Source organism: Centroberyx affinis, unplaced genomic scaffold (assembly GCF_046629955.1).
Source record: "Centroberyx affinis isolate AG114_WGS23_722 - 3 ecotype Tasmania unplaced genomic scaffold, CSIRO-AGI_Caff_v1 ptg001094l_1, whole genome shotgun sequence".
NCBI lineage: Eukaryota > Metazoa > Chordata > Actinopteri > Beryciformes > Berycidae > Centroberyx > Centroberyx affinis.
Window position 1 is genome coordinate 432501 of NW_027279639.1, and position 14525 is coordinate 447025.

Sequence of the window (14525 nt, forward strand, 5' to 3'; positions counted from 1 at the left end):
ATATACTGTATCTCCTAATGATAGACTCCATACTCTCTGTACCAGCATACTGTTACAGCAGCCGGTCACATCCAGCGGACAAGCCGTCTCCGCTGGCAGAAGTTCAAGTTCCTATAATCACTTTTCCTGCTCAGATTACAGTCGCGGGAAGCGGACGTAATAAATATGACAATGTCAATGCTCAAGGCAGAAAGCTGCAAGTCATTCAACAGGTTGGTTTGGCAGTGTGATACTGAAACGCATGGAGTCAGTCGGAGTCAGTGAGATAAAGGTGTCATTCACCTGTGTGAAGGTGCTGGTGTGCATGGTAGAGGCCTGGATGTGCAGCACCACCCTGTCCACCAGCGGCTTGGGACCGGTCACAAAACCCATCCTGAGCCTGAAACGATACGACACGCACAGCTGAGCGCTCAACCGGACAAGTGCAAACACACACAGAAACACGTACACACACACACACACACACACAAGGCCTTGGGAATGCAAATACACACACATAGCTAATGTTTACCCTAATTTTATTCTTAATCTAAGCTGAAATATTAACCTAACCTCTAAACCTCTAAAAAACATTTTCCATTTTGAGGACTTCAGGTTTATGGTAACTGTATTATAATTGTGAGGAACTCTGGACTTGGTACATGTAACCACACACACACACACACACTCTCTCTCTCTCTCTCTCACCCTCTCTCTCTCTCATGTGATGTTGACTGTATTCTGACTTCATACATTGTTTTAAGTTGTTGGTCTGAAACTTTTACATTTGTGTTGATGCTGTTTTCTCAGCCAGGACTCCATTGAAAAGAGATTCTTAATCTCAGTGGGACAAACCTGGTGGAGTAAAGGTTAGATAAATGGAAAGTAAGAACACAGAAACCATTAAAAAGAGGAAACAGACCAGGGCCACTTGGCCAGTGGAAAAAACACAACATCATGTCCTCCTGCACATGTGCACAACAATGCTACTGATCTCTTTTATGCCTCTTAGCATTGCAAAGGTATTAATTCTCACCATTTTACAGTCTGTTGGCAGTAGAAACAGGCAAACATATAAAAGTTGATATGACTGCCATCATGACTGGTTAACAAAAATACAAAAAAGATGATTTAGCTCATGAATGTTTGAGGTTTGGATGTGAATCTGAGAGCGGGGGCGAGTGTGTTCCCCCATAGGAAGTTTTCTTTCCTGTTTTCTTCTGCTCAGCTCCGCCTTTCCATGTGTCTACACACAAACAACATTCAGCTGTATCCTGCACAGGGACTATGGGGAATTACACAAGCTAATTAAATTGTCTGTTGAACTGGAAAAACACAAGTTCCTAACACACCCAGTGAACACACCAGGTCCTGACTTGTTCAGGGCAAAAACGTTTACAACTGTGCTCCTGCAGAGTCCATGAAAACCTTAACTGGGAACAGGAGCGCTTCAAAGACAGAGGGATTTAAGCAAACAAACAGCCACGCAGAAGCACACACACACACACACACACACACTCACCCTGAAGACAGGATCTTGGAGAAGGAGTCGGTCCTGATGATCCTGCCGTCAACATCCATGGACAGAAATGTGGGCGCCCACGGCTGTCAATCAAAGGGACGGAGAGGGAGAATGAGGGCGATAAATGAGCCTTTAATATGAACCAGATTATATTGTATTTATGCATGTGATCAGAATCAGAAAGCTTAGTGGTTGCTTTTGTACTTTGTTAAAAGACAGAGAAGAATAAAAAACAATAGAAACCAATAAAAATTTAATATAAAAAAGCAATGTAGAAACAATGTAGAAACAGTAGAAGAAAAAGATAAGATCAGACTCAGATACAGATATAAGTACTGATATATACTGTATATGTTTTCCTCTGCATGAGAAGAGTGTGCCACTTATCACTGCCCCAGGAGTTCTTTGTTGCTGTTTTTCCTCTCTAATCTTATATTTGCCCCAAGGAAGCTGTATTGCGCACTTGTCTCCTCCATGACGCGTTTTATGTAATATCTAACCACCGAAACATGATTAAAAAAAAAAAAAACAAGGAAAGGACGGAGGACAGATAAAGATCTGACCGACGAGAACGAATGGAAAGCCCCACGATTCATTGCGAGAATGACGCATGATGAATGAATCACGTCCGAGCAGCGCTGCAGTTTATGGTACAGAGCCGGTTGTAACAGGCGGGAAAATGAACAGCTGTGTGTCTTAATTAATCATGAGCGATGTGAAGCGCACAGTTCATCTCACACCGTAAAGAAGCGTCTCCCTGCTTACTTTCATGAGTAGATCGTTCTCTCCAAGACAAGAAGAACTTTCTCCACAAGAAGTATTGACTTTCTTTCTTTCTTTGTTCTTGGATTTGATAATCAGCTACTGAATCCCTACCAGCCCCAAGGAAGCTGTACTGTAGTTGACCCTGACCTCTGACCTCTGACCTCGCTATGGAGGGAGGCAAGCGAGAAGAGAATTTCTCCTTTGGGTGCCAGTAAGGTGTGACATTACTATATACCAAAACAAATCAAATCAACTGGACCAAAGTGAAATCACGGGAGGTGATTGAGCTATTTTAGCTTTTCAAAATACAGGAAATAGTACAGTCACACTCATCTCATGTAAATCCAAAATGTTAATATCAGACCGTAGATTCATACTCGTACTAAAGAGCATTCATTAGACAGCGGTTCTCTATTCTAACAGCTAGTTAATTGCGGTTAATTGCATTCGCCTGGTGTCCCGGGTGTAAATTAGTCCCTGATTAGATGGTTCGAATGAAAACCAGCCTTGAATGAGAACCACTGCATTAGACCAAGGTGACAACAGACGAGACGATTTAAGTATTTTACCTTTTCAAACTACAGAGAATACAATGGGCACACTTTTTAGATGTGAGAAAAAAACAACTTAACATCAGACTCGATTAATACATGTGCAGTGCCTGAGTGCCAAAGTGACGACAGGGGAGGGAAGTGAACGCTTTTACCTTTTCAAACTGCAGGAAATAGTACGGGTCATCCTCGACGATGAGCATGTCGTACTGCCTGGCCAGCTATTAAAAAGACAGCGAGCAGTTAATAGAATCTGACAGAGCAAATCTGCAGGGAAATCAGCTGAACGCCGAGCGCTGATGAGAACACAGCGCTTCACTGACTGTTTTTGGGACAGATTCACAAAATCATCGCGGAAGCATGAGTATTTGTGTGTGTGTGTGTGTGTGTGCGTTCTTGAGATTATTTCAGCATGAACATGAACATGTGTGTGTATCTATGCCTGCAACTGTATCTGCATATGTACACAAAATCCTCTTGTTCTCATGCATAAGGAAATATTTCTTTTACCACTAAGAGCGTTTTCACATTTCACACAGTAAAAAATGCTTTAAAACATTGTACATATCTCTAGGAAGTTCTGCAGAGAGGTTAAATTTAGCGTGACATTTAAATGACAGGCGACAAGAGCGATGCACCTCATAGACTTCCTTCTTCCTCTGCGTTGTCATGGAGGCGCCGGTGGGATTTCCCCCGTTGGGGATGGTGTAGAGGATCCTGGGAGCGGTGCTGCCGGGCTTGTGGACTTCCGAGGGATCCCACCGAGACAAAACGTCCTTCAGAGCGGCAGGTATCATGCCGTGCTGGTCGCTGGGGACGTTGATCAGGTTACAGCCGAGTGGCTGGAGCTGCGGAGGAAAAGAGAGACAGTTGGAGAGAGAGAGAAAATCATCACAGTGTGTGTCTGGTGTGTGTGTTTGTGGTGTGTGTGTGTCGTTACATGTGTGTTCTCACCGCTGCAAGTGTTCCTGAATATGTGGGTGCGTCTAGCAGAACGTTGTCTCCGGGGTTCACCAGCATCTCAAACACCTGAAACCAAAAAACAAATGGACTCAAATGACAACAGAAGCTGACATTAGACTACCACTCTTTGAATAAAACCCTTACTAGATGTTAAAAGCAGTTAAAAACAACATTTAACCAAAGGGATTTGAGAAATGGCAGTAACTAACTAACACTAACTGGCACTTTTTAATTGATTTTTAATGTGAAATTCTACCAACTTCATATCCATCCAAACCTTTATTAAATCTCGGTGAACACTGACGGGGGAACCTCATTTACAATGCTGCCGAGTGCACATCAAATGAAAACCGCTATTACAAATCAAATGGGTATCTAAAACAAATAAACATAGTCAATTAAATTTAAAAAAAATAATAATAAAAAAATATATTAAAACACATACACATCTAAGCTCGGATAAAAAGAGAAATGCGTGAGTAAGTAGAAATGTAAGAGCAAAGAAATTCACAATCACTTCAATTAATTAAAAACGTCTTTCAGAAAAATACAAGACACTAAACTTCTTTACTGTTGGACTGAGAGAGAACGGGATCCTTTGCTTTCACATGGTACTGAAGCTTCCCTCTGGAAACCATTGGACAGTATATTCCCCCCCAGCCAGTAAGCATTTGTTTGAATTTAATCATGCACACAAAATGGTATGAGTGAGAGTAAACGGCAGGACCATGAGATGGGTGCAGGTGGTGTCTGGTACCTTGCAGAGCCCCTCCTGGCTGCCGGTGGTCACACACATGTCCATCTGGCCGTTCTCGGGGCTGTAGCCGGCGGTCGGCGGGCTGTGGAGGTTCTTCTGCAGGTTCTTCATCCACGTCAGCAGCTCAGGGATTCTACGGATGAAAACTAGACTTACTCTCTCATGACTAGAGTGGAGTTCACACAGCTGTACCTTTCTGTGAGTAATAATCTGTGACATTTTCATAAATTAAATTTCATAAATTTGCTAACACTTTAGATTAGGGAACACATATTAACTATTTATAAGTTGCTTATTAACATGCATATTAGCAGTGTAGTGGTTCCATAGAGATATAACACTATCACTAACACTGTTATATCTCTATGAGTGGTTCATTATTTAAGCAATATTACACTCGAGGGTGTGCTTTACCGTCATTATTGGCACGACAGTGATGCAGTCAGTCCGTAAGCATCACTGAAGTGAAAGCACACCCTCTCATGTAATATTGCTTAATTACAAACTACCTATTAGCACCTTATTCTGCACTATTGTTTTCTACAATTTTAACTCATTAACTATTGGTTTTCCCTCAATAGCGTCCTAATTAGTGCTTATAGCAGTCAGTAAGGAAGTTGTTGCACATGAATTGGGCTCTTAGTCTGCTTTGTTCAGTATGGGGCTTATAAGGTGCTAGTATCACATATTATTGAGGGAAATAATTAAACTATTGAGGGAAAACCCATAGTTAATAGTTAACGTGTGTTCCCTAATCTAAAGTGTTACCAAATTTCCGTTTTGCTACTCTCTTGTTCTATACACCTGGCGGCAGCAACAGCGGTTTGTTTGGGATAACCAGAAGAAGAACTGGGTAGTTAGCATGAGCAGCAATCGCCTCCACGGCTGAACAGACACAGAAAAGAGAAACTCAAACTTCATTGACAGAAAATCCAAGGAAAAAGATGCCACAGCTCCGCCCAACGACTCTGCTTCTGTCTGGAAAAGGCTCAGACAGATCACCAACTACAAACCTAGAGCCCCCCACTCTGCTAACGACTTGCGCCTGGCCAACAACCTGAATGAGTTCTACTGCCGCTTTGAAAGACAATGGGACAGTCCTGACACCTCTCCACAGCTGCCCACCTCAGAGCCCCCCTCCCCCCTACCACAGTGACGACTTTCTCCATCCTGGACAGGGACGTTAACAGGCTTTTCAAGAGACAGAACCCCTGCAAAGCAGCCGGGCCAGACTCTGTCTCTCCATCCACCCTGAAGCACTGTGCCGATCAGCTGTCTCCGGTGTTCACAGACATTTTCAACACCTCACTGGAGACATGCCACGTTCCAGCCTGCTTAAAGACCTCCACCATCATCCCTGTCCCCAAAAGCCAAGGACCACAGGACTTAATGACTACAGACCCGTCGCCCTGACCTCTGTGGTGATGAAGTCTTTTGAACGCCTTGTGCTGTCACACATCAAAAACTTCACTGACCCACTCCTGGACCCCCTGCAGTTCGCCTACAGAGCCAACAGGTCTGTAGACAACACAATAAACATGGCCCTCCACTTCATCCTCCAGCACCTGGACTCCTCAGGAACCTACGCCAGGATCCTGTTTGTGGACTTCAGCTCTGCCTTTAACACGATCATGGTGGATCACAGACTTTCTGTCAGACAGGAAGCAGCACGTGAAGCTGGGAAAACACGTCTCTGACTCCCGGACCATCAGCACCGGTTCCCCCCAAGGCTGCGTTCTTTCCCCTCTACTCTTCTCCCTGTACACCAACAGCTGCACCTCTAGTCACCAGTCTGTCAAGCTCCTGAAGTTCGCGGACGACACCACCCTCATTGGGCTCATCTCTGGTGGGGATGAGTCAGCCTACAGGCAGGAGATCGACCGCCTGGTGTCCTGGTGCGGACTGAACAACCTGGAGCTCAACGTTGTGAAGACAGTGGAGATGGTTGTGGATTACAGGAAGAACCCAGCCCCACTCACCCGCATCACCCTGAGAGACTCCTGGGCCCTGGGCTCCATCATCACCCAGGACCTCAAGTGGGAGCTGAACATCAGCTCCCTCACCAAAAAAGCACAACAGAGGATGTACTTCCTGCGGCAGCTGAGGAAGTTCAACCTGCCAAAGACGATGATGGTGCACTTCTACACCTCCATCATTGAGTCCATCCTCACCTCCTCCATCACCATCTGGTACGCTGCTGCCACTGCCAAGGACAAGAGCAGACTGCAGCGCATCAATCGCTCTGCTGAGAAGGTGATTGGCTGCAATCTGCCTTCCCTCCAGGACCTGTACGCCTCCAGGACCCTGAGGCGAGCAAGAAAGATTGTGGCCGACCCCTCCCACCCTGGACACAAACTTTTTGAAACGCTCCCCTCTGGCAGGAGGCTGCGGTCCATCAGGACCAAAACCTCACACCACAAGAACAGTTTCTTCCCGTCTGCAGCTGGCCTCATCAACAAGGCCCGGGACCCCCACTGACACAGTCCCTCACCCCCCCCCCCCCCCCCCATACCTTTGCACATTCTCTGAAAAAATTTTTTGCACATAACTGTACAAACTGTACATTTCATTCACTTGAAAAAACAGTTATATTGTTATATTGTTATATTGCACATATATATTTGTACATATTTTTTATTTCTTATTATATTTTTTATTATATTTTAATTGTATTATTATTATTTTTATTTTATTATTTTTATGTTTACTGTATGCACCTCCATACCAAAGCAAATTCCTTGTACTGTGAAAACTTACTTGGCAATAAACTTTATTCTGATTCTGATTCTGATTCTGATTCTGAAAAAGGTGTAGGTGTAAAAAATACACACAAGAGAATAGTCAGTGTCAGGCTGTATTGATTTTAACCTCTTTATCTTCTCTCACCGATGAGTCAACCAATACCATGTGAGTCAGTGGGTGACAGATAAGTCACTTCACACCGCAAAGTTTACAGAGACGGCCATAAAGAGAGATACGCAGCCACAGAGCGATAACCTCCACTCTGCTGCCCATGAGGCTACAACAAAGATAATCTGTTGAAGTAAAGATGAGGTCTAAATTTCATCAAAGCATTTCCATGTCCAGATTCTCCTAATATCTCTCTGTAAATACCTCAGTAATGGACCAGATGCATAAAGAAAATGAAAAAACACAAAAACGCAAAGCATCCAGACATCAGTTTTGACTCTTGTATCAGCTGCTTGGTGGATGCTTTCATCCGAAGGGCTTCACAGTATCACCAGTGCATGAATTCAGAGTATGGGCCCCGAGAAGCAACTGAACCCCTAACATCTGCAGTGTTATTGCCATACTCCCACTGACAGACCCACTGAGCGTCACAAGACCAGACCAGCCAAGACGGAGAAAAAGAGGGAGACCAAACTCTGGACAGTCATTTCAGTGTGGGACTGATCCAGCACACTGCTATCTTTATGTGTCAGGTCCAATCCTAAAACAATGTCTGTCGACTGATTGAGATATAACACTAAAACACTAAAAAATTTGAACTTCATTACCCAGAAATCATGCGATGTAACCTCAGCATGCTCGAGTTTACTGATCCGACCGGTCTGTGATGCTTTATAGAAAAGGATACCAACAGGATGAGAGGCAAAAGATCTAACGTTGGTGACGATACCCGACACCACAATGTCATTTGGGCAAATGGAGAGAATCTACAGGGGATGGGATGATCTTCCCTGTTGCAGCCCCACTTTGTGATTTAGGCTGATAACACAGGTGTATTTTTACATTAAAATCTTGCCTAGTGTAGCTTTAAATTGTCACCACACTTAAATTTCTCTGCCTGTGTCGTGGCCTGGTTAAGCAAGAAACATCTCTTGAAAAAGTATCTGATTCTACAAAACATGGACTTCTCTCTCTCTCTTTCTTTCTCTCTCTCCCTCTCTCTCTCTCTCTCACCCATTGGAGGCAGAGTACTGCAGGGCCCTCTTCATCGTGGCTTCATCGAAGCTGATCGTTTCCCCGTTCTTCACCTTGATGGATGCCGACTGGAAGGGGAAGGTGTTGGGGTTGGGGGCTCCTCCGGCCAGAGAGATCAGGGAGGGAGGAGAGCGCTGCTGCAGCTCGGCTTCACACAGGTGGAGGGAGACAGAGGGAGAGAGGCGTGAGGACTGGTGACAGAGAGGCTGCTAGTCCAATAACACAATTCATAAAATAAAATGTGGGAATAACCATTATATAAATGGCAGTATAGGCTAGACACCAACAATTGAGGAGCTCATTTCCACAGGTTTTGTTGATTTCAGCAAAGAAAACATTAAGTTCATCATTCAATATCTCTCTTAAAGTGATATTTCACTTTTGTGTAACATGGTTAGTTTTCAGCAGTCTCACTCCCATGTAAATGCACCTCCAGAAGCTCCTAATCCACTTCCATTCATTTTCATTTTCCTTGCCTAAAATAATGGTTCTGCAGTATAAACCAACTAGGGCAGTTAAGAAATCAACAAAATACTTTTTTCTGCCTCAAAGGTATCTGTTTTTATGGCCTGATCTACTGCTGTTTTTAAGTTACCCATAGCTATATCTTCTATCAGTAGAAGAACTATTTTTTCCCCCAGCCACTATGCATAATTAAATCAAGGTGTAATTTGACTTATTTTGCACTGAAAATGTAGGCCAATAAAAAAGGAAATATACCCCAGATATCAAAATAATCAGATACCTTTTATTCAGAATTGTCCGTTCCATTGAATTGTTCGCTACTGCAGTTAGTTTATAATTAATAAATTATTTTAGGCCCCATTCAGGACACTGATATAGCTGGTATAATAGGTGTGTTTACATGGGTTAAGGCTGCTGGAAGCATGTTATACCAAAGCGAAATATCCCTTTAAGTGGCATCATTTCTTCCTTTAAAAAAGTACCATAATTTGTTTTAATTCTGTTCTACCTGTTATTTTGTAACAGTAGGTGTCAGTGTGTTGTGAAAAACAGAGTGACAGCATGACTTACTCAGGATCCTGATGGGAGAGGGCTTTCTAGCTGCACTGACAGCTGTCAGAAACCGAGAGTAATTCATGGTTCCTACAAAATGGTAAACTCATACAAATCAGCTGTTCAACACAGTAATAACATGCTCATGGAGTCCACCTGTTGCTGAGCCTCACTGTCTCAACAAGGTCTTTAGGTTTTTTTTTTTTTATTGTTTTCGTATCTTTTGTTTTCTGTTTGTTAAAAAATGCTATGTAAATGAACCACACTTGACTTAATACAACGTGACAGGAGAAATATTCTTCATATCAGCATGCTAGCAGGCTGGCTGAGTAACGGTATGTTATTGTACACGTAGCTAGTAACTTTTCTTTGGTACAAATAACACTAACTGGATTAAGGTGAGCTAACAGAGAAACAAGCGGGGTCACTTATGCATTAGGACACAACAGTGATGACGAGGGAATAAAAGTCATATTGAATATAGTTCATAAATCAAACAGCGGTTACTGAACCGGCCACGCTTAGTTTATGTGACTGACCTTGCGTATCTTGGACTCAATGGCGCAGGGGCCTGCTGGGTAATATATTTCTTGGTGTGCAGGCATCGGCTCCGGTGAGCGTTAGGCGAACTACATTTCCCAAGTCTAAATATAATACTGTGTAGCACTAGTGCTGCATGTATAACTAGATAGGACGGGCAACTATTCTATTGGTCGCGACATCTTACAGATTCTGACAAGAAATCAGAATAGTTTTTCTTAAAAAAACGTTACAGGCTGTAGTTTACAGCGCCGGTTAATTTTTTCGCCAATAGAGCGCAGTGAACCGGCACCGGTGGCACAAAATAACCGGAAAACGACGAGGAAGGAACTTCCGTGTTGTGATGTTGGCTAAGCTAAGCTGTTTAACTACCATGGGTTAGCCAGTTAGTTACCTTGCGAATAACAAATCCTGTGTTTTCAAATTGCGGCGGAAAGTTGTTAAGTGGAAACTGAATGAATTTGAGTTTTTGTGGAGTATTATAACTTTAGCTGTTGAATGCGGTTAGCTAACGTATATTCACTTGTGCTAACCTTCGGGCTACAACTGTCTTATTCAGTGCAGCACGGTAGCAGTTTTAGTCAACATGCAATGCTAACCACTAACGTTACATACTAATGCAATAATAACCCTCCGCAAGGACTGCAAGAGTAACAGCCAACCTACCCGACTTATCGGACAAAACGTTATATCAAAAGGCAAACTTAAATGTCAGGAATCACAGTATCTTATCTCTGCTGTCAGTGTTCATCTATAGTATTGTGTCGTTATATATAGGCTATGTATATTCTCACTTCCGCATAGGCAGGCGTTAATTAGCGATGTAATTGCGATGTAGTTAGACCTGAAGAGCGGCTGTCCTTGGTATTTAGATCCCACTCGTTTCAATGGGGAAAAGGAAAGACATGATCCACCCCAGGTTTCTCGGTGAGTATTCAAGGTGTTATCATTGGCTTTGCATTGTAAATGTTACGGCGAAGTAGGTTCCCTGTCTATTCTGGAAACAGTGCTTCCTAGCCGTAGGAGTAATTGACTCTCCACCAATCACAGAGCGGCTGGTATTTTTTCCAAAGTTTACCAGCCCCTCTTAAAGAGTATCTAAACCCTTTACGCTTTCCATCGTGTCCTCTGCAGGTGACGGAGGCTCCGGACTGCACAGCATCCACAAGAGGAAACACAAGAAACACAAGAAGCACAAGAGGAAGCACCACCGGGACGACGGGGGCCACGGCTTCCCGGAGGCCCTGCAGCCGGAGCCCGTCATGGTGGTCCGGCCGCCTCCACAGCTCAGACTCAAGATCAAACTGGGAGGACAGACACTGGGGACCAAGAGGTGAGACGGGACGGGACTCAGAGTCAGATTCAGAGAAAGCTTTATTGGCATGAATCAGATAGTATTGAGTGTTACAACAGTACAAGATAAAATACAGATGAATATGGTGCAATAAAGGATAGGCGAATTCAATAATTACAGGAACTCCCTTTTTTGTTCATACAGTATGATTGTATTATTATATGCAATGCTGTGGACAATACATAATCCATATGCGATGTATCCTAGACAGTTTTAGTCACTAATTATCATCCCTGAGATTATAACACAATGAAACATAATGAGTTAGCAAGTAAATTTGTTTTCTCCTCCCCCAGATCCACTGGGAGTTTGAATTTGAAATGAGGAATTGCACTTTCAAATTTTGGGAAGCATATTTTTCGTATACATTCGTATTTTGGAAATTCTAATAGATGATCCTCATGTAGATGGCCCTGTTTGATGATGGCATGTACACACCATTCATCACCCATCACCTTTCCTGTAACATCCATGCCAGGTTTCTGTATTACTCACCCTAGCTTTATAAACTCTTGTGTTTTGGTAAGTTTCGTTAAGTTGTGTTACGCCGACTCGTGGATATACAGTGACTCAGCAGGCTGTTGTGTCTGCTTCCTTTCCCAGTGTGCCCACATTCACCGTGCATCCCGGTGTGGCCCGTCCTCCTTCACCACTCATGATCATTGATGATGAGGACGATGATGATGATGACGATGATGAGGACGATGATGAGGAGCCCTCTGTGCCTTTGGAGCAGTACCGGGCCTGGCTGGGTGAGTCTCTCTGTGACTCCAATCTATTATGGATGTAATCAAAACATTTTGAGATTAATAGTTCTCAAATTAGGACTGTTCAGATTTTACGCAAAGGGGTTTTCACAGTCAAACAACCACTGAATGCTGAATGAAGGCTTGAATCTTGAATGTTTATACTTTTTTGCCTTCCTTTTTTGCATTAAAAAAACTATTTTTGCATAGTCTTTTTGGCAAGGAGTACAAAATCCTTGAATATGATCTGGACTGGACTATTGCAGCAAAATGAACGTTATAAAGTGCTTTACAACAAGAAAAATAGTTTAAAAAGTCAATAAAACATCATATAAAATAAAGGACTTAAAAATAGAAAAGAACACCACCTAAAAGAAGGGATACAATAAAAATGGAATACAATAAATAATAAAAAATAATTTAATTAAAATAAAATAAGTTAAAATAAACACTAATAGAAGGCCTTTACATAGAAGTAGGTTTTAAGAAGTGACTTAAAGGATGATACCGATGATACTGGTTGAGTTAAGACAATAAGTCTTTCCTGTTTGTTGCTGATTCTCTTTATCAGATGAAGACAGCAACCTGGCCACGTCTCCTCTGCCGGACATGGACTCGGACTCCATGCTGGGCGGACCTGTGGATGAAGAGGAGCGGTGGCTGGACGCTTTGGAGAAAGGAGAGCTGGACGACAACGGAGAGCTGAAGAAGGAGATCGACGAGTCTCTGCTCACAGCCAGACAGGTGAGGAAGAGGACGAAGCAGGGGAAATACACTTTTTTTAAGTCAAAATGTATTTATAGACAACTTTTTGCCAATCAGGTTTGCCACAAAATGTTTTAGAGACCCAACAAAAGGACACTAACTATGAAATTTAAGACAAGAAAAAAAAAAACATTCACATATACAAGACATAAAATTGATGTGTATGTCTTAATGTTTCACACTTAAGTTTTTATGACCAGAATCTACTCTTTAAATTATTGAGTTTTTAAGGATACATGAAAACCCTGTGTAGTAGGGATGGGACAATATGCTTATGTCACGATGCAATTCAATATACAATATCGGGTTCATGATTCAACACGACCACGATACGATGTAATACATAAAAATTAAATGACAACAAAGTCTGACTGTGTAGAATTATGTTTATTTCTGAGCTACAAATCTTTCTAGCAATGGCGTTGGCTTGCAAATAATATATAAGACAATACACAAGCCGTCTCATTTGTAATTACTACAGCAGAATAAAATTGATCTAATATTGTGATTCATTTTTCTGCCCCACGATACGTATTGTCACATTTATGTACTGCGATATATTAAATTTCAATATATATTCACATCCCTACTATGTAGGTTTTAGAAGTGTATGACCTACAATCTTTTGATGTGGCTATTAGAGGCCCTTTTGTCAGCAAATCACTTAAATTCAGGGATTATTCAAAGTTTTAAATGTACCTCCCTGAGAGCTTGTTGTTTTTGCCTGTGTGCCTCCCCTCCCTCCAGAAAGCGCTCCTGCACAAGCAGCAGAGCCAGCCGCTCCTGGAGCTCCCCATGGGCTACAAGGAGAAGGAGATGACGGCTGAGATGATGCAGAAGAGGGAGGAGCGCGCCCGCAAGAGGCGCCTGCAGGCCGCCAAGAAGGCCGAGGAGAACAAGAACCAGACCATCGAGCGGCTCACCAAGACCAGCAAGGCCAAGATCAAAAGCATGAAGGAGAAGAAGTCCAAGCAGGCCCAGTGTCCCATGGTGCGCTACAGCGACTCTGCCCAGGGCCTGGCCATCTCCTTCCCCGCGGGCGTCCAGGCTCCGGCCCCCGCCCCACCCCATCCTCCGCCCCCCGCCCCCGTGAGCTGCGGGGTGAGCGGCTGCACCAACCTCAAGAGGTACTGCTGCTCCAAGACCGGGGTTCCCCTCTGCAGCCTGGAGTGCTACAAGAGGAACCTGCTGCTGGTGGAAAGTGCTGCTTGAACTTAAAATTAACACGACTCTTTCTGGACTCTGAATCCAAGTGCAATTTGGATCGAACTGTTATTTTTTTGTTTTTTTGTTTATGTATGCTTTGTATTATTAGTGATGGTTTCCCCTGCATTGATGCTGGTTACACAATTCAATTATGTATAATGTAAAAATCTCAAAATCAGTGTACAAGTCAGTGAAAAACGTATTTATAATTTCGAGAGTATCTGTTTGAAGACCACATAAAATGCATATTTTTGTAAAAGTTTTGAGATAGAATAATAGTTTTCATTTGGTTGAGCTTCCTTTTTATTTTGTTAATAATGTAAAAAGTCTGCTTAGAGAATGACATGGGTTGCTACATCAAGCAAACATGATAAACAATAAATAACGAGAGAAACTGTATTGTACTTTTTTTTAT

The 14525-nt window shown here is 42.9% G+C and overlaps 2 protein-coding genes across 4 annotated transcripts in view; one reads left to right on the top strand and one right to left on the bottom strand.

Moving 5' to 3' along the window:
* Positions 1-10149, bottom strand: part of aadat (aminoadipate aminotransferase) — a 16364-nt gene extending 6215 nt beyond the window's left edge. Inside the window, exons 1-9 of one of the 2 annotated variants that reach the window (XM_071523531.1) lie at positions 10039-10149; positions 9518-9589; positions 8462-8630; positions 4538-4670; positions 3772-3846; positions 3456-3665; positions 2973-3038; positions 1502-1584; positions 283-379 (exon numbers count right to left, since the gene is read on the bottom strand). In XM_071523531.1, coding sequence (XP_071379632.1) covers positions 283-379; positions 1502-1584; positions 2973-3038; positions 3456-3665; positions 3772-3846; positions 4538-4670; positions 8462-8630; positions 9518-9584 — 900 coding nt within the window. In that variant the 5' untranslated portion in view covers positions 9585-9589; positions 10039-10149. Of the gene's footprint in view, positions 1-282; positions 380-1501; positions 1585-2972; positions 3039-3455; positions 3666-3771; positions 3847-4537; positions 4671-8461; positions 8631-9517; positions 9771-10038 lie in introns of those variants that run through there. The other variant, XM_071523530.1, reaches the window with a different exon arrangement.
* Positions 10150-10264: 115 nt separating this feature from the next.
* Positions 10265-14494, top strand: ino80b (INO80 complex subunit B). Of its 2 annotated transcripts, XM_071523533.1 has the most exons (6): positions 10265-10966; positions 11020-11022; positions 11174-11372; positions 11997-12145; positions 12711-12883; positions 13652-14494. In XM_071523533.1, the coding sequence occupies exons 1-6, from the start codon at positions 10927-10929 to the stop codon at positions 14114-14116; spliced, it is 1029 nt and encodes a 342-aa protein (XP_071379634.1). In that variant the 5' UTR covers positions 10265-10926; the 3' UTR covers positions 14117-14494. The 2 variants fall into 2 exon arrangements, with proteins under 2 accessions (XP_071379634.1, XP_071379633.1); XM_071523532.1 differs by lacking the exon at positions 11020-11022 and having other exon boundaries at positions 10325-10966.
* The last annotated feature ends 31 nt before the right edge of the window (positions 14495-14525 follow it).

Bases quoted from the DNA above. Each gene is read 5' to 3' on its own strand.
- ino80b (XM_071523533.1), top strand. From the start codon at position 10,927: ATGGGGAAAAGGAAAGACATGATCCACCCCAGGTTTCTCG. The intron at 11,373-11,996 runs GTGAGACGGGAC...TTCCTTTCCCAG, and splicing joins CAGACACTGGGGACCAAGAG to TGTGCCCACATTCACCGTGC. The intron at 12,146-12,710 runs GTGAGTCTCTCT...TCTCTTTATCAG, and splicing joins GCAGTACCGGGCCTGGCTGG to ATGAAGACAGCAACCTGGCC.